Here is a 19,763-nt window from a genome sequence, read left to right on the forward strand (position 1 = left end):
ATCTCGTGTCTGTAGTTCCACAGAATGCTACTAATCAAATCAATGTCTCAGCAAAAGCCAACAAGCATTCCTGAATTAAAAATAGAGAGGGGTTGGACTTTCTGTTTTAAAAAGCCTTGATTATAGAAAGCTAGTGGTTTAAGCGGATGTGCTTAAATTCCCTCCAGTTGCAACCTCTAGAGCAGCTTGAAAGACACCAAAAGGTTTTCTGCTCAGCCTCCCATGGCTATGCAAAAGCACCGGGCTATTCTCAAGGAGATGCCAAGGCCTTCTGAGCTAGTTACTGATCTCTGGGTGACCAGTATGTGACACCCATGTAAGTGAAAGAGGGTTGTGTGGTACAGGCAGGCCTTGTGCTCACACCAGAGGGCTGTGCATTGCTGGCCGTTTGCACAGATGTGATCTCTCTGTACCTGAATTTGCTGGGAAAAAGAGGGGCAAACTCGCACTTCCTAGATAGTAGGGAACGACAACTGGTTTACTAAAGAAGAACGTATGCCACAGTGGTTTCTTAATGCGGTCATGTATTTCATGGGTGCTGGAGTCATCATGACGCTGCAATCATGTGATCTTCTTCGTTTTGTTTTGTTTTGAAGTCTAACAAGCTGAACCAGCTGTCCCAGCCCCAGTCACTGACTTTAGAAAGGCTGTTTGTGTTGACAGGGTGATCCTAGGAGACACTCTCGGTGTGCCTCCTGTCCATTGAAAGAATTGCCCATGACTCCCAGGCCTCCCCCAACCTTGGCAGGCTCTGTCCAGTAAAGGCCTGAGGAAGGCCTTCCTTCCCATCTAGTCATTGCCCTGGATCTCAGTGGCTGGCATAGAAGGCACTCTGTCACTGTCTTTGGAGCGCATGAATGGTGAGGGAATAATTTAATGTCTGATCCTTTCAGCAGTGCTGCTCACCCCCAGACATCCATCAGAGTCGAGCTAGTGGAAGTCAGTCCCCGGTCCCCACCCTGATTGCCTTTCCATGGGCCGGGCTATGTGTGGCCTAGCAGGTCCCCGAGACACTGGTGCCTCTGGCTTGAGGACCACGCTGTAGGACTCTGCAGCAAGGCGTTTCACTACTCATGTGCCGTCTGCCCCTTCCCAGGTCCTCCAAGTCAATGCCTGTTGACATCTGAATTTGCCTCTCAGAACAGAGGTAGATTTTGTAAAAAGAAATTCTGGGGATTTCATCAAATGGAAAATCACCTTGGTTTTTTAGTGTTGTTGTTTGTTTTTGTTTTGTTTTTTTCTTTTAATCAAAAAATACATCTAGTGGATTGGAGATGTGGCTCAGTTTACAGAGTGCTTGTCTAGCATGCACAAGGCTCTGGGTTCAATCTGAACACTGCATTAACTGTGTGTGTGGCACATCTTAGTACTTAGGATGTGGAGGCAGGAGGATCAGAAGTTCAAGGTCATCTTCCACTATATTTTATGTTTGAGGCTGGCCTAGGATACAGGAAACACGCACACACTCACAGGGTGGGGGATGACAAGCACAGACTGCGTTCTCCCCATGGTATACCATAAGAGATGGAGACCCAGGCTGCCCCTTCCCTCATGGCGGTCTGTGCTGGAGTACAGTGATACACCTTGCAACATGTAAGCCCAATTACATCTCCATCCAGTTTTGGAACCCCCACCCTGTGTCAGATGCATTTAACTGCAAAGTCAAAACAAGGCGTGACCTTTCTTGGACACTGCACATGAGCAGAAAGGATACAGGAGATAAGCGAGGAATAATGAAAGGGAATGTGTTGTTTGCACGGCTCTTCATCTGGCTGTGGGCCTGACTGATGTCGTTTGGCCCCAGGATTCCGAAACAAGAGGGAGTTTCGTGGCTCAAAGAAGGCTACCCTCTACATACAGTCATTCTCCTAGTGCCAAATGTCACTCAGGATGACAGGCAAGGAGGTGGAGTTCCCAGCCCAGGCCTCAGGGAGCTCTTCCCTTGTCTTTTTTTCTAGGGAGACTGTGGGGATATATGGACACATTGGAGAGGCCAGGAACAGGTCAATCAGGAGTACTACAAAGATCAGGCTCCCTGAACATAGAAGAGACGATGTCATTGGGGACCTTCCTCTGCAGTAGACAGGGTGTATGAGTAAGCTATTGCTGTATAACAAACATTCTCAACATTTAGCAGTGTGGAATGATGAAAATATATGGTCTTGAACACTTCTTTAGTTCAGAGAGTTAGGTGGTTCTGGCTCCAGGTCTTTCATGAGGTCACAATCAAGCTATCAGCTGAAGACAGAACTAAAGTTGAGGACCTGTTCCCTTGATGGTTCACTTCCCTGGCTGTGAGCTGGAAGCCTCAATTCCTTGCTCTCAGAACCTCAAGCCTCTCCACATAACTCAGTGATTGACCTTCCCTAGAGCAGAGAGAGAAAGCCTCAGGATTGACACACTGCCACTTTGCTTTTGTGTGTTTGTTAGAAATGATTCTGTAACTACAGCATGCACACACGGTGGGGGCAATGAGGCTCTGTGTCACAGGGAAAGAGCATCTCCCGAGCAAGGGGCTCTTCATCCATGTCTTGCCAGGCTCAGAATCTCAGAACAGTAAGTAGGGCTTTTTGGCATAAAGGCGAATGGACTGTGGTCCTTGGGACGTGTGGCTTCACGCTAATGAGAAGAAGGGAGCTAGAAACTGTAGAACCCCTGCAGGCTCCTTTCTTCTTCTATCATATGTAGGAGGTGATTTACTCAGAGGGAGCTGAAGCTGCTTGTGAGTGCCTGGTTTGTTCGTGAGAGGAGGAAGAGGAGGAAGAGGGGGAAAGGCTGACGAGGGAGCCAGCTCCGCTGGAAAGAGCAGCAGGCAGCATCGGCCCACGCCCTCCAGAGCTCAGCTGGGCAGGAACTCTAACACAGAAGGTGTCCTGGAATGAGAGGGCACTCTGTCTCGGGGAGGAGGATATCAGGAGGACACCAACACTGCCCCGTTTAGGAGGTTGACTCAGCCGCAGAGTGACCTGCAGTGAACCCTTTGCAACCAAGGTCCCTGGGTCTTACTGAGAGCTTTTCCCATGTTGGGAGGGATCCACCCTGGGTAGCAGTGCTCAGAGGACACGGAGCCATTGGTGGCCATACTTTCCTGTGTCTCTCTTATCTCCCCATCATCCCTAGGGAATAAGCTAATCAAACTCACTGATGGTTTTACACTGGGAAGGAGATAGCTAATAACTTGGGTGACAAGTATTAGAATACAATGTGATGTGGATAAATTGGGTCCATGTATTAAGAGCTATAAAATGAGATTTCATCACAGCATGAATAATGGGGCCTCTGGAAAGGATTAATCAAATACCCCATTAAAAGGTATAGGAATTCCAGTCAGACCACCCTGTTTAATTACACTCCTGCCCCCTCTCCACCCCACTCCTTTCCCCCTGAAATGACTTTCTGCTAGGAAAAAATATGGAAACGAGCTTAGAGGAAATAACGGGGAAACTAGGACATGAGTTTTGCTAGAACCTGATCATGAAGACAGATGTAAGCGACCAGTGTTTAATGTGGTGGGGGAAGGCAATTGGCATGAGCAATCATTGACAAATGTAATTTCCAGAGGCGCCCTGTTGATACCATTCAGCAAATGCCAACAAAGCATTTACTTTCCAAAGGGAGAAAGCAAGACAGCAAGAGAAATGCAAGCGTCCCCTGGAGTGGAGCAGAGAGCCGCCAAGCCCTAGAGCAGCGTCAGGTGTGAGCATGCGCAGTGCAGAAGACACGCACAGCTTCCGAAAGCCCGTGCCGGACTGGCGTTGTCTGCGGAAAGCTTCCTGGAAGAGGAGACTCCAGCAGAGAGCCCTGAATTGTGGACAAGCTTCCATGTACTCCGAATTCGTGAGCACACTCTGGTGACAGGGTCTAGAGAGGAAGTGGGCTTGAGCAGAGCAGGGGGCACCTGTGGGGCTCTTCTCCATTTCCACCACCACCACCACCCAGGTCCAAGCTGCCATCTCGTCTCACCTGGACAACTGCCAACGCCTTCCAGCTGTTTTCCCTGCTTCCTCTCCTGCTCCTCTACAGCCCATTCTGCACACCAAAGTCAGAATTCAAATCAAAGTGATCATGTCATTCTCTTGATTATAGCTTTCCGTTGCTCTTAAAACCAGAAGCCATTTATCATGGCTTCAGGGTCTGTGTGGTCTGAACCCACAGCCTGTGCCAGGCTCCCTTCCATATGCCAGTGTACCTGGCCTGCAGTTTTCAGCACACTGGGTCTTCCTGCCATGGGGCCTTTGCACATGCTTCTCCCTCCCTAACGATGGTTTCCTTTCATCCTCTCTTCCCCAAACTCTGACTCATCCTTCAGAATACATCTTAATGATTACTTCCTCTTGGAAACATCCCTAATTTTCACATCCAGACTAGTTTTCCCTCCTGTGTTGAAAACAAATATTTATTGTGTGAACATATGTTTTAATGTCTGTTTCCCTGACTACAACACACGTCCAGTGAGGGCAGAAACTAGGTGTTTACGCCCCTCAGAGCCTGTATGTGTTGATTGGATCATGGCATTTAGTTAGTAACAACAAGACAAATAGAGAAGTTATACAGACCAGTTTCTCGAAGAGTACTACTATGAATTTTTAACAGAATGAAAACCTGAATTTCTGTCCAGACCCTGACACCTGCTGGCTTTGTTGTTTTAGTGATAGAATCTGTGTCCTTGTCTATAAACCCGTGATGCTAACAGCCACCTCATATGGTCACTGTGATAATTTCATGAAATAATGTATACAAAAGCATTGTTGACTGTGAAACCAGATATAAATATATGTTGTCACTCTCTAAATGTCTGTACATTGAGTCCTTCTCAAATATCTATTGAATGGATGCTGGATGGATGCATGGGTGGATGGATGGGTCAATCATTAGGTGGATGGATAGACAGCTGGGTGGCTGGGTAGATAAACGGATGGGTGGGTGGGTGGGTGGATGGATGGATGGACAGGTAGATGGATGGACAGATGAAGAGTTAAGGAGCTAGTGCAGGTGAGTGGAAGGAAGCCAAATAGCCAGAGACCTGAAGGAGCTGGGGGACTAGCGGGCCCTACCCCATACCCCGTGTTGAGGAGATAGGCAGGGAAGGTGATATGGAAAACCACTATTCCCCGGCAGAAGGAAGTCACTGGTCACCTCAGGGCCACTCCTCTTCAGCCCTTTCCAGTCTGTGCTGCCAATGACATGACTTCATTATAGTTTAATCACTTTACCGATTTTTGTCTTTGGGGGAGAAATCAAATTGATTTGCACATGCAGCAAAATTGGTGCAATTCCTCCAGCTGCTGCCAGCGGGTGCTGACAGGTGAAGAAGCGGATGTCTGAGGATAAGAAAATGCACTAAACATTCGTTTTAATAAGGCCTAGAGTCCTTCCTTATTTAATAAGTTGCCATGGATAATTGGTTTCAGTTTCAAAAGTGGTTTCGTCTCCCTGTGTTCTGGTAGGATTAAGGCCTGTGGGTGCAGACATGGATTTGCTGTATGAGACCCTGTCACACACATCTATGCGTTTTTTGTTTTTTGTTTTTTCTTTTCTTCTTGGTCACATCCTACTCCCTACCACTGCCACTCTCCTGAGGTAAGCCTTGTGTATATGATGGCCGAAGTTCCAGCCCTTTTGATTGGCCACTCTGCCTATGTGGAGGCCCCAAGCACCTGGTGTACCCAGTGTTTGTGAAGGCTTTGAGAATAAGTGGCTGGACATGGGCCCACATCTGACATCTCATGGATGACTCTGATTAAGAAGCACATTACAAATACATGAAATCTCTTGGCTATTTGAAAATTCCTCTTCACCCCAGGACTCCAAATATGGTTGGTTGCATTAGGTACTGGTGTGTGTGGGGTGATGGTGGTGGTGGTGGTGGTTAAGAACCGACTAGAGGGAAAATTACGGCAAGTATTTTATTACCACATAGTAATTGATAGTATAGGATGTGGATTGATGGGTATCTTCATCTTTTTTTCTATAGTTATAACAAATACCTGGATCTGGGTACCTTGTATAGCTCATAGTTTTGGAGGCTGAACACTCAAGACCAAACAATTGTTTGGTTTCTTGTTAAGGATTTCTGGGGATATCACCATTTGATTGAGAAATGGGGAAGGAAACAGGAACATGCAAAGGGACCAAGCATGTGGTGCATTCTTGCTTCATAACCCACTCTCTCTTCCTGAGAGTAACATAGCATAATTGCCTTTCACTGGGATCCAAACTGAACAGAAAAAACAAAACAAAACAAAACTGTCTTCAATGAGGCTTTTAAATGGGTTGGCGTACCCCTTGGTCTTCAGCAAGGATTGCTTAAGAGCATGTGGCTGATTTAAGGATAGAATCATATGTGTCTCCATCCTCTCTACATCTCCCAGATCAAGGACTCTCCTTGACAGACAGCCTGTGTTCAAACGACCTGTCTTAGAGTAGTTGCCTTTGAACTGAAGTGTATGAAGCCCTGGCCCATCCATCAGAAGCACATTCCTAGTGTAGGCCCAAGCCCAGCAGACCAGGGACTACTGCTGAGGTTTCGCGGGCCAGCAGGAGAGTTGGGATGTAACCCCTGACTGGTTCTCATCCGAAGGAACAGATGCAGCCCTCTGGAATCCTTCCATCATTCAGAAACAGGAAGCCAGACCTCAAGTTAAAGGCAGAAGAAAGTAACCACTCAGATCGTCCAGAACCAGGCTTGGAGCTGGCTTCCCGACTCAGCTCACCTTGGCTAACTCTGGCTCTACTTGAGCTTAAACCTTTTTGTGGATGGAAAATGAGTATCTCATGCTTTTCCAGAGAGGTTGTGTGAGGATTAAACGCCTTACCGCATGCAGCACACTTAGCCCAGCTCGCCAGGCGTGAGAAGTGAGCTGATGGAAGCCATAATAGGTTTATTCCCCTGATAAGCCCTGGATTCCCTGCAGACATCACTGCTGGGCTCAGAGACAGGATTGGAGAGGGCCTTGGAGAAGGGCTGGGAAAAGGGCAGGGAGAGGATAGGGCTCAGAGAATTCTGGAATTCCTGGTGAGCTGGAGGCTGCTCCTAGAAGGGGAGAGAAGTGCTTGGACCTGAACATCTCCCAGCCCAGGTAGAGCAGGAGGTGCCAGGAAGCGGATACCGCATCTTTCAGAATGATGCACTAAGGTGAGGGAGCTTTTGAGTGATAGTCGTCCTTTCAGTGAACAGGAATTGAGATTAATTTGGCTTTGAGAATTTTAAATGCACACATTGTAATCATTGGCTGTACCCTAGAGCATTGTAAAATCTGGGTTGGAAATCTTTTACCATCTACACTCTTAGAGCAGGAACTCAGTCTTGCAAGCAGATTTTTAAAACTCCTGAGCCCAAGAAAGAAATCGTCTGCCTGTCAAATTTGCATTTAGTGCCTTCCCCTCCCTGCGCCTCCTGCCCCCACCTTTCTCCACTGTGGGCTGGCAGGAAGCCTTACAAGCCGGGTTTATTTTACATTTTCCTTGGGAGAACCAAGGAAGGAAATGAGAACAGAGCACTGGCCTGTGACCACTTCTGATATTCCTAAATTCTGATGTTCCTCCCGGGTTGTTTTAGGCTCTGCCTTGCCCACACTACTAATCTTGCAATACAGTTTTGAATATAATTTCAGTAGCCTATTGAATTCGTAAAGCACCTTAACAGTTGCATCTTTTTTGATCAAATTCCTGGTTTGGATCTCTTTGTCCCCTCTGCAAATCAGAATCCACCCCATGCATACATAATTTTAAACGGTAAAAGCCCCTACTGCCTAGTGGGACATAAGTCACTTATTGTGTTCACTGTGTGGATGCCGTGGCTTAGTAGTATATAACCCTGGGCTTATTAAGGGTGTCTAGAGGTCGTCATTAAGTAGATGGGCTCTTTATTAAGTCAATATTTGATAAGACCTTTCAAAAGTGCTGATAATTGTGTTTGTGGGACCGCCTGCTGAGATTAGAGAAAGGGAAAAAAATCTTAAGGCTTGCTTTTCTTCCTCCAAACCCTAAGCAAATTTATATTCCATACGTTTGGTGAGTCTGGTTAGTGGTTTAGATTCTGTAGGTTTCTGCTGCATCAGCCTCTCTTTATTATGTAATCATGTTTGATGCAGTCTAATGTATACAATCCTGGACCCTGGAGCGTCCTGTGAGCCAACACTCATTACAGATGTGCTCTCACTGGAGCAGACTTTACTGAGGACTTCACAGAGTCTTCCCCTGGCCACTTCTAATTGCAGAAAGTATCTCACTCACTCACACACAGACACACAAACACACAGGCACATACACCCCACCAGTGCCACAGAAGATCCTCTGACCTTGCTTCCCTCCCTGCCTTGTTATCACTATTTTGAAGGATCTCTTGGTCCACACAGTCATGAGAAAAAAACGGTGACCGTGGGTTGTATCATCTTGTAGAACATGGCTGAGAAACAGGATGGTTTTCAGGTGATATTAGCATGAAAATTGAGTGTGCAAGGCCATATTGGAAGCTGCAGGTTAGATAGCATAGTCTTTAATAGATCAATGTTATGAGGAAAGAAAGAGATGATGAGGGACAGGCATGTAAAGAGCTTTGTGTGGTGGTCCAGGCTGATTATTCCAGCTCTCAAGAGGCTGAAGGAGGGAGACTGATGAGAATTTCAGGTCAGTGTGAGCTGCAGTGGGAGACTGTCTCAAAGCCAAATGCACCAAATCAAGGTGTGTAAAAAAGAGAAGAGGGGCCCGGTGTCTAAGGCTCTGCCCCTGGGTGGGCCATGCCTGAGGCAACATGAACTTTAAGACTAAGAGGTTCCTTCAGAGAGAGGGTGTGGCTGCTAGTGTCTGGACACACTCTGGCCTAGGGCATTGGCCCAGTTCTGTGCCTTCAGTTGGATAGCTCATGGAGGTGTCTGCCCAATGTGTCCCTTTGTTCTGGGTGATTTCTCAGTGCCTGCACTTCATTTCCCCAAGGTTTGCTTTTATGGAATCCATCTGGGGAATCTCATGGCCTCTCTTTCAAGAATTTTGGCTTTGGGAGCAGCAACATGGAATAAAATACTTCTCTCTTCTCTCACTGAGAGAGTTGTAAATTCATCTGGAAGCTCCCCAGCAGGTTTTCTCAGCTGTTGAGGTCAGGCCTGAGGAGAAAGAAGCCCGTGCATGGGACTCCTCTGAGCTGTGGCTGTCATAACTGTCTGTGTTCTGGCTCATTATGTGGTTATTTCTTCTGCCTGCACTGCCCACTCCCTAAGTCAGAACAAGACCCCCACTTCCTCCTGCTCACCGCCATACCTTTGGACTTTCACATTCCTCTTCAACACGAGATTTGCTGGGGGACTCATTCTTGCCAACAGAACTTACTTCCTCTGCTTCTCTTGACCCCCAAAACACCAGGCTGCAAGGAGTGGCTATCCCGGGCTGTGGTTTTCATGTCTCCTCTAGAACTGCCCTCCCTCCAGCTTGTGCACAGTCCCTTTAAGGCCTTCCTCCCCGTTAGATGCAGACCCACTGAGGACATTTCAGTGGGAGTCAGGTCATAATGAGTGAGGCCCTTGGAAACCTGAGGTTGCACACAGAGAAGGCCTCAGAGGGAGGGCAGAAGTCTCACCCTTTCTTTTACTTATCACAGATCTGAACTTACTAATATTTTTCAGTTGAAATCTAGAATCCCACAAAAATGCAACATGTGGCGCTTCCACTGAGCTGCCTGGAGGTTGTTCTCTCTTCAGGGTGTATGCCTGACCCACACCTGTTTAGGAATAAATGCAGATCGAGGCTTGGTCTGGTTTGCCATCATTCAATTCTCATAGTGAGTAATCAGTAAACATGTGTTGGATAGACAAATGAAACCCTTAACAAGGGACCAGACTGGCAAGCACCATGCAAACTGACCAAGGTGGGTAGCAAAGAATCCTTTTCCTCACTCTGCGTGAGGACATTTGGTCATCTCATCCCCACCACTGAATGTTGACCCTTCCACTCTGTGCCTCCCTTTCTTGACAAGAAAGCCGATCAATATGCAGCACGCAAAAGGAAACAGCCCGGCACATAGTCTCCCTCCTGCACAGCACTCTGGGCCTGGAAGTGTCTCTCCACACCCTGGCTCAACTGAACTGCGCATGGTCCCATGAACTAGAGGAGGCATTCGAGGCTGATAATGGGCAAAATGGCATTTGAGGAGCAGAAATTTAAAACCTGGGGTTGGAGCCCTGTGTCCTCCTAGACCCTGCTGGAGATGCAGATAAAGAGAATGAAGATTCAGTGCCCATGCTCACAAGACTTGTTGTCCATTTTAGGCAGGGTCTATCTACAGTTCCATGAAAAACTTTCTGTTGTGGCTCTCAGAAGTATTCTCTCTGCAGACACAGCATTCAGAAGGGGGTGACGGCACTGTGCTGCTGTCTGCTGTAATAGAGAGGAGATGGGGACATCAGTAGCAGAAACCCCAAGCTCAAAACTGTTACAGTAGTGCAGCCTTGTGACCCCAACACTTAGGAGGGAAAGACCAGAGGATCAGGAGTTTGAGGCCAGCCTGGAATACATGGGATTGTATCTCAAAAAGCCAAAAGAAGAGAGAGGGAGGGAGAGAGGGATGGGGGAAAGGAGGTAGTCCAAGTTCATTCCAAAGGCCTTGTTTTAAATTTTTTTTAGATTTATTTTATGTGTATGTTTTGCCTGCATGTATGTATGTGTACTATGTATGTACCCAGTATCTGCAAAAGTCAAAAGAAGGTATCAGATCCCCTAAAAGTGGAGTTACAGATGGTTGTGAGCCACACCTATGGGTACTTGGGTCCTCTGCAAGAGCAGCAAGTGCTCTCAACTGCTGAGCCGTCTCTCCAGCCCCCCAGAGGCCTTTTTTCTTTCTTTCTTTCCTTTTTTTTCTTTTTTTTACCGTGTCAATCTCATCTTTCAGCAGACCTCACTGGAAAATGTCCTCACCAGGGCTGAGGAGATGACTCAGTGAGTAAAAGACACTTGCCTGGGAAGGATGAAGACCAGAGTTTGGACCAGCACCATGTAAATGCTGGGTGGACACGGCCTCCCGCCATGTTTCTTCCTCCACTGTTTCCCATCTGTTCTCTGAGCTGATGTTGTTATTAACCCAACAGAGCTGGCTTGAGCCAGGACTGACTGAGGCAGAGGAAGGCTGCACGACCTGCTCAAGGTCCCATGACAAACTCCCGTCAGCACTGGAACTTGGGTCAGAGCCCTGCCCGGCCCTGCTCTTGCCCGCTTCCTGCACCGCGATGGCTCCGCAATGGCTTCTCTTCCAGCCGTCTCTGCAGACGCAGCGGTTGCAGCTCAGCTACCCGAGAGCCTGCAGCACAAGCTCTCACCAGCTCTGCTGCTATTTCGCAGCAGCTCAGTGTGTGATGACCACTTTGCTGTATGTAATCACTTAATTAGTTTGTGCCTACAAGAAAAAGCCGCTTCATTTAGAAGCTTAACAGTGAAAATGCCCGAGTCATTTGCCACAGTCGTGATGGCATCAAGATGATTGTAGCATTTTCTACTCCTTGTTCTTAATCCACTTAGCACAGGGCACCAGGGGTCAGTCATGCAGGGCACAGGTGCTGTGCTGAGGACTACAGGGAGCTGTGGCTGCATTAGCCATGAGACACAGGCAGATGGGGAAGGCAAGACCATGGGAAACACCACCTGTAGGGTTGGTATGTGTACAAGGTCCGGCTGCTGGCTGCCGCACCAGAAAGGAGGAAAGGAGAGAAAAGCAGGACATGTTACACTCCAAAGAACCAGTAGAAATGATCCTCTAGGGACCCAGCTGAAGTCAGTAGTGAGGTTCGCATCCGCTCTTCAAATGACAGAGCTTCTTAGTCACAGCTGCACATTGGAGGAGACTGGGAAGCCAGAGTGCCACCATGTTCCAATGTGGGACCCAGCTGGAAACCCAGTGGCCATGGGGCAAGACAGCTGATTTCCCAGAATTCCCTGCTCTGCAGGTTGCTAACCTAGATAAGCCACAGAAGAGCTTCTCAGGAGAACTGGAGATGGAGAGGCGCTGTGGTCACTTTGCTGCGTGTGTCTTGTCTCTTAGCTGTCTGTTATGACCGGAACTGCTCTATCTCCTTCTGGAATCTTCTTCAGCTACCCTCTAGGCAGGCTTACATGTTTAGCTCTGTGGAAAAGTGCCATCACTGCCACAGGATTTCCCTATCAAGGTCAAAGGCCACACGGAGTGATAAGAACTTCAGCCCATCGTGGGTCCTAGCTGAGGTCTGGGGCTCCACATTGCTTAGTCTCTCCCGCCTCATAACGCTTTCCGCTTCCCAGTTTCCTGCTCTGTCCGAGCCTTTCTGGAGGGCGGGCATGCTGTGTTTTCTAAACTGTAGTACTATGTGGGTCTCCATCTGTGAGAAATCATGTGGTGTACTTTCCCTCTGTCGTGTTCCAATTGCATGAAAGATCTGCCTCCCTCACCTGCCTCCTCATCACCATCCCATACTCCAGTGACTGGCAAGGTTAAAAACCACAGGAAGCTGAGGATGACAGTCAGGAAGAGGAAGCCACACTGTCAAATGACAGCTTTGTTTCGGAGCAGTGGACAAACCATTGCGGAGTTCAAGGAGTGATTGACAAGTAACATTTTAAAAACCGTAAAAGAACAATCATAAATAGAAAATTCCATTATTCATCATGTTTAAGTGCTCACAAAATATATTGTTTGAAATGCTGGCAGGTTAATGGCAGAAGAGGCCTTGGGGCTGGCAAGAGGGACTTCCTTGGAAGTCACAGCAGAGCTCCTGAAACACCTGTGGTCTGTACACACTGTCCCGAGTGCATTTGGGGAAGGACGTAAGGCCCCTGTGTTGAGCAGCTGGTAGATCCCTGCAGAGCCTAGTGCTGTAGGTGCATGAAGACTGTTTACAGTGCAGAGAGAAACCCTGTGACCTGGGCCATTCTTAAAGGACAATGTATCTGGAATTCAGCTAAAGTGACTCTCTACAGCGGGCTTGGCGCTGGTGGAGGAGGTGGCGAGTATGCTGGCCCTATCCCAGACAGGCCACATCAGAAGCCCAGAAATGATCCACATTGACTAGCCCAAGTAATGCTTCATCTTGTCCTTAACACCTAGGGGTGGGGTTTTCGCAGCTTTTCTTAGTGTCCCTGTCCTGAATGTGACAACTGTGAACTTCCTGTCCTCTGTCCTCACACCATAAGTAACGACTCCAAAGAACTCCTAAGCTTTCATAATAAAGGCAAAATTAGTACAGAAGCGTTGGTCAAGAAAATTGAGCCATGGCTGGGAGTTGATTCGGTGGTTAAGAGCACTTACTGCTCTTGCAGAGGGACCGTGCGTTCAGATCCCAGCACCCACATCAGGCGGCTCACCCCACCTGTGACTCCAGTTCCAATGAATCCAACACCCACCTTCTGCTGACCTGGAGGCACAGGCACCCACACACACGTGGCGTATATTCATAGACAAACATGTGAATAAAAAGAAATAAATCTTTATAGAAGAAAGAAAAAACCAAAACACAGGTACCATCAAGCTGTTTTTTTTCAAATGCATTTTACTTTTATTTTATTATTTTCATGAATGTCTTGACTACTTAGAACCTGCCAAAGTGCCAATACAGAAAACAAATAGAAACATACAAGCATAGGTTCTAACATTCCCAAGAAGCTTATCCAAAAATTAAAACACATTCATTTTGCTTCTATGGATATACAGATTAATTCTTTTTTTTTTTCAATACAATTCAGTTCTACATATCAGCCACGGATTCCCTTGTTCTCCCCCCTCCCGCTCCCCCTCACCTTCCCCCCAGCCCACCCCCCATTCCCACCTCCTCCAGGGCAAAGCCTTCCACGAGGACTGAGATCAACCTGGTAGACTCAGTCCAGGTAGGTCCAGCCCCTCCTCCCAGGCCGAGCCAAGCGACCCTGCATAGGCCCCAGGTTTCAAGCAGCCAACTCATGCAATGAGCACAGGACCCGGTCCCACTGCCTGGGTGCCTCCCAAACAGATCAAGCCAATCAACTGTCTCACCCATTCAGAGGGCCTGATCCAGTTGGGGACCCCTCAGCCATTGGTTCATAGTTCATGTGTTTCCATTCATTTGGCTATTTGTCCCTGTGCTTTATCCAACTTTGGTCTCAACAATTCTCGCTCATATAAACCCTCCTCTTTCTCGCTAATTGGACTCCCAGAGCTCCACCCGGGGCCTAGCCATGGATCTCTGCATCCAGATCCCTCAGTCGTTGGATGGGGTTTCTAGCACGACAATTAGGGTGTTTGACCATCCCATCACCAGAGTAGGTCAGTTCAGGCTGTCTCTCGACCATTGCCAGCAGTCTGTTGTGGGGGTATCTTTGTGGATTTCTGTGGGCCTCTCTGGCACTTTGCTTCTTCCTATTCTCATGTGGTCTTCATTTACCATGGTCTCCTATTCCTTGTTCTCCCTCTCTGTTCTTGATCCAGCTGGGATCTCCCACTCCCCCAAGCTCTCTTTCCCTTGACCCTCGCCCTTCATTACCCCCAACTCATGTCCAGGCTGTTCATGTAGATCTCTTCCATTTCTCCATCATTGGGCGATCCCCGTGTCTTTTTTGGGGTCCTGTTTTCCAGGTAGCCTCCCTGGTGATGTGAGTAGCAGTCCAGTCATCCTTGTTCCACATCTAGTATCCTCCTATGAGTGAGTACATACCATGTTTGTCTTTCTGAGTCTGGGTTACCTCACTCAGGATGATTTTTTCTAGATCCATCCATTTGCTTGCAAACCTCATGATGTCATTGTTTTTCTCTGCCGAGTAGTATTCCATTGTGTATATGTACCACATTTTGTTTATCCATTCTTCAGTTGAAGGGCATCTAGGTTGTTTCCAGGTTCTGGCTATTACAAACAATGCTGATATGAACATAGCTGACCAAGTGCTCTCCATCAAGCTGTTTTTTAGTGTTCTCCATTCCTAAGCCAGGTGGTGGTGGTCCTTTAGTCCCAGCATTTGGAAGGCAGAGGCAGGCAAATATCTGAGTTCAAGGCCAGCCTGGTCTACAGAGTGAGTTTCAGTCAGGGCTACCTAGTCTTGAAAACACACACACACACACACACACACACACACACACACACACACACACACAGAGAGAGAGAGAGAGAGAGAGAGAGACAGAGAGAGACAGAGAGACAGACAGAGAGAGAGAGAGAGAGAGAGAGAGAGAGAGAGAGAGAGAGAGAGAGAGAGAGAGAGAGAGAGAGAATTCTTCCAAACATCATGGTGCTCACCTGTGGTCCCAGCACTGAAAGGCTGAGATAGGAGGGCTGCCGTGAGTCAGTCTGCCTGGGCTGTGTAGTTTATATCAAAGCAAACTTACAGCAGAAGTTCCTCATTCTTCTTTACCTTGTTTCTTCCTATACATTTGTTTGTTTTCTTGTTTGTTTGTTTTCTATGTGTATGTATGTGTGAAGGTCAGAAGACAGCTTTGGGGAGTTTTTTCCTCTCCTGCCACCACATGGACTTCCCAGAGTCAAACTCAGGTCACCAGACTTGGTTGTAAGCACCTTTATTTACCCAGTGAGCCACCTCATCTCTCAGTGGCCTATCCTTTCTTCCCTTCCAGTACTGTAATAATAATGCCACAAGCTATATTTATCTTATTGCCTCATACATAAAACCACAAAATTGTACATATTAATAAGAAAGCATGTGATGTTTTGATTCAAGTAATCATTGATTACTGGGTGAAATGGATGAACTCTGAACCCAAGATAAGGAAAAGCAGGGGCAGGCAAGAATCCAGCATTTGGTTTTGACATGTTACATGAGCAGTGCTGGTTAGTGGCCAGGAGCTGACAGCAGGTTCAAGATATGGACTTCAGGCAGAGGTGAGGTTTACAGAGGCAGATCTGAGAGTACTTAGTATACAAGTGCAGCATAGAGCCTGAGACCGAGGGGTGAGAGCAGCTTCCTTACACTGTCTGCATTGTGGCCTCTGTGGAGTGGGCAGACACTGGCTCCAAATACCATACACAGCTGTCACCGCAGCCTGACAGTGGCACAGCCGTGTGGTGTGAAGTAGAGGAAACAGTGCCTAGGATCCAGAGCCAGCTCCAACACTGGCTAGGTGGAGTTTACCAGAGCCAGCTCCAACACTGGCTAGGTGGAGTTAACCAGAGACCCATCTGGGCTTGGTTGCGTCTTCTAGAAGAGTTCAATAAGATGGTCTTTCAGAACCCTGCCATTTCCTCTGCCGGCATGAGGAATGGTATGAGAAATCCAGTAGGATCCTGATCCATCATTCACATGAAGAAATGAGAGGCCAAAAACTAGTCAACTGTGGGGCATTTCTCTTCAGGGAACAAGACATTTATTTATTTATTTTTTTTTTTTCCGGTTTTTCGAGGCAGGGTTTCTCTGTGTAGTTTTGCGCCTTTCCTGGAACTCACTTGGTAGCCCAGGCTGGCCTCGAACTCACAGAGATCCGCCTGGCTCTGCCTCCCGAGTGCTGGGATTAAAGGCGTGCGCCACCACCACCCGGCTAACAAGACATTTAAAATGGTCAGAAAAGTTGCAACAGTAATCCAAACACTACCGCCCCATGTAATGTACATACACACATGTGTGTAGATGCATGTAATATGTCATTTGTTTATTTTCTCTGAACTGTTTGAGTGTTTCAGGTATTATATCTATTTAGCCCTTAAATATTTGAATATAAATGCCCTAAAATTAAAGATATTCTTTTAAATAACAGTAAAATTAGCAAAAGCAAGAAACATCATTTTGCCAATTATACATTATAGCAAAGTTAAAAACAAAAACATAATTTAAATCCAGGATTATGCTACATTTAGCTGTCGTGTGTTTTTGGTCTACTTTACCACTGTGGCCTTAACACTTTGGAAGGTTCCAAGCCAGGCACGCTATACAGAGGCCCTTGGTTTCCCCCTAGAAATGTCTCAGGTTCGGGTTATCCATTTGGGAGGCGTGGGAGGCTTTTGAGAATAGTGAGGTCTGGGGCTGGAAAGGTGGAGTGAACATAACAGAAAAATGGGAAGTTCGAGGAAGAAAAGAAAGAGGCGGGGGAGCCTGTTAGGTAGGACTGGGCAGCAGAGGCACCCGAATAAGAAAGGCAGAGGCCTGGGCTGGGCACAGTGTATTTGAGTACATCCTAAGCGAACACTTGGACAAGAGAAAGGTCCCTCCCCTGAGTAGACTTATTCTTCCTGTCATGTCGAGTGTGGCTTCTGCACAGAGCCTAGGAGAGCCAGGCTGTTCCCATGTGTCTTTGCATATCATCCATCCCTCGGTGACCTGAGAGATGTACGTGGTTCTCATTTTAGAAATGGGGAAACTGAGGCTCAGGAGCACAGACTTCTGTGTGGAGCCACCACTGAAGCCAGGGTCTGCAGCTCTGCTGTGCTGTTTGAGACCTATTAACCGGCTTCCTCCTCAACCAGCTTTCATTCTGCTCCAAACAAGACCTGAATAAAGATGCAGCTCTATTTCCATTCCTGTCAGTGATTGATACTTGATTAATGTTCGAGATTGCTATCTTAGAGAACATCATTTTCGCAGATGCGAAGACCAATTTTGCTGTTACTGAGGCTTCTGCCCCATTTCCTCCAAGTCAGCAGGCAGATTTGGAGGGAGCTGCAACCACCAGGGTATTCTCCATGGGTCCTGAAAGGAAGCGGAGCCTCCTTGGCACTGTAAGCATTAATGACTGGTGGGTCACAAGTCCCCAGCACCCAACACGGGCACCACCTGCACGTTCTGTGAATGGCCATTGGCTTCTGAGGTGAAAAAAGAAGTTCTGCGTGGTCATAGCTGCCCTTGCCATGTTGCCCTGAGGGGCGTGAACCCTAAAGAGCTGATTTTTTTGACAGACAGGTGGTGATCAGAACAGCCCGACCTGCCCCCTTCACCCGCCAGGAACTAGCACTGAGATTTGCTCTGCCATGCCTGCTGAGCAAGACAGCAGTCTCCTGCAGCTCCCGTACAGCTGCAGCACAAGGAACGTGGGTTTCAAACCCAGCTTCGGCTGCTGTGCTGCTGAGCAGCAGCAACAGCAATGCTGAGTGCCTGGCCCCGTGTCTGACCCAAACCTTGGGCTTTCCTCTCTTCGGTTCTTATTCTGACCCTTTACCTGCTCTTCATTCATGTGTCTCTCTGACTTAGTCACTGTTCTATTGCTGTGAAGAGACACCATGACCACGGCAACTCTTATAAAGGGAAACATTTAATTGGGCCTGGCTTACAGTTTCAGAGGTTTAATCCATTATTGTCATGGTGGAAAGCATGAAGGCATGCAGGCGGATGTGGTGCTGGAGAGGTAGCTGAGAGTTCTACATCTGGATCTGAAGGCAGCAGAAAGAAAGAGAACCCACACTGGGCATGGCTTGAGCATCTGAGACCTCAAAGCCCACTCCCAGTGACACATTTCCTCCAACAAAGCTGCACTCCTAATGCCACAGTTTGGTGACCAAGCATTCGAATCTATGAGTCCATGAGGGCCAGTCTTTTTTTTTTTTTTTTTAATTAAGAGATTTTCTATTAATTTTACATATGGGGGCCATTCTTATTCAAACCACCACACTCCCACTCTTCCTTCCCTTTCTTCAACTGTCTTGGGAAAAATCATGGAGTTTTCACTTTATACCAAGATCTAACTTGCATGCAGTTAAGAGAGGCTGAGTCCATCAGCTCTTAGCCTGACCAGGAGAGTGAGTGACCCTTCAAATGCTAATGTGAGAAGCAATGAGCTTTTCACCTTGACCTCTGAAGGTTTGGCTGCCCCTGATGAGGCATCTCTTCCTAGTTGGGTCTGGAAGATAAAAACAAGAAGTTGGGTTAGGCGTAAGTAAGGAACCCATCATTGGACACCAAAGATGCCCATTAGGGAAGGCTGCAGGGTCAGTGACCTATGTGTAGGAGGGACCAGGTTGTATGAATGAGTGTGTATGTAGGAAGTGAAGATTTGTTATTCAAAAGCAAAACAGTTTCCCCTGAAGGAGGACCATAGAAAAAAGTACAAATGGGTCTAAGAGCTCAGAGCAGTGATTGTGATGTGAATGCAAGTATTTGGGAACAACACCTCCCCAGCCCCTATGTCCAGGTGTAAGCTCTCTTGGTAAGTGGTGGGCATCTTTGTACCTTTAATGGACTCTTGAGCCAAGTCTCCTGGGTCCTCATCCCACTTCCAAATGTCTTGTTGCACAGCCCTGACAAAGTGACTTCCCCCTTCTGTGGCCTCATCTTCTCCATTTAACGGAACATACTTGCAATACCTAGATGACAAGGCTACTTTGAAAATTAAATGGCTCTGCCTAGGAAAGTGTCTGCTGTACATTGAAGACTAGATAAGAGACGTCACCTACCAAAGGATCAGGTTAGTGCAAAACTCAACTTCTGGGGATCCTGTAGAGAACTTATTTAAAAAACAGTGGGTCTTCTACCCCAGCCCTGGGAACTCTCGTGCATTTATCCACCAATGGTGTATTTTCTAATTCTCAGTTTTATGATCATTGATCCAATCTGTTGTCTACATTTGATGTTGGTCTGTGCCCAAAGTCACATAGCTCATTAGTGGCAGAGCTGAGATTCTCATCCCTCGTCATCCTCCATCTTCCCATTCCATCAGTCTCTTTGAGAAGACCCAGGTTTTCGTCCTGGCCCAGACTGCAAGGAAAAATTACTCAGAAAGATTTGTTTTGTGTTAATATGAATATGGGTCTAGGAGGATGGCTCAGTCAGGAAAGTACTTGAGGACCTGAGTTGCATTTCTTGGAACCACATAAAAAAGATGGCTATGGCACATGCCCAAACTGGTG

At 47.3% G+C, this 19,763-nt stretch overlaps 1 protein-coding gene across 9 annotated transcripts in view; it reads left to right on the forward strand.

Moving 5' to 3' along the window:
* Atxn7l1 (ataxin 7 like 1) overlaps positions 1-19,763 on the forward strand; it is a 232,423-nt gene that overhangs the window by 101,849 nt on the left and 110,811 nt on the right. The window contains exon 4 of one of the 9 annotated variants that reach the window (XM_059279070.1): positions 3,615-4,759. The exons of the other annotated variants lie outside the window; for them this stretch is intronic. Within the exon in view, the coding sequence (XP_059135053.1) occupies positions 3,615-3,700 (86 nt within the window). The 3' untranslated portion in view covers positions 3,701-4,759. Of the gene's footprint in view, positions 1-3,614; positions 4,760-19,763 lie in introns of those variants that run through there. 9 annotated transcript variants of the gene reach the window in all.

This window comes from Peromyscus eremicus, chromosome 14 (assembly GCF_949786415.1).
Source record: "Peromyscus eremicus chromosome 14, PerEre_H2_v1, whole genome shotgun sequence".
In the NCBI taxonomy this organism is placed as follows: Eukaryota; Metazoa; Chordata; class Mammalia; order Rodentia; family Cricetidae; genus Peromyscus; species Peromyscus eremicus.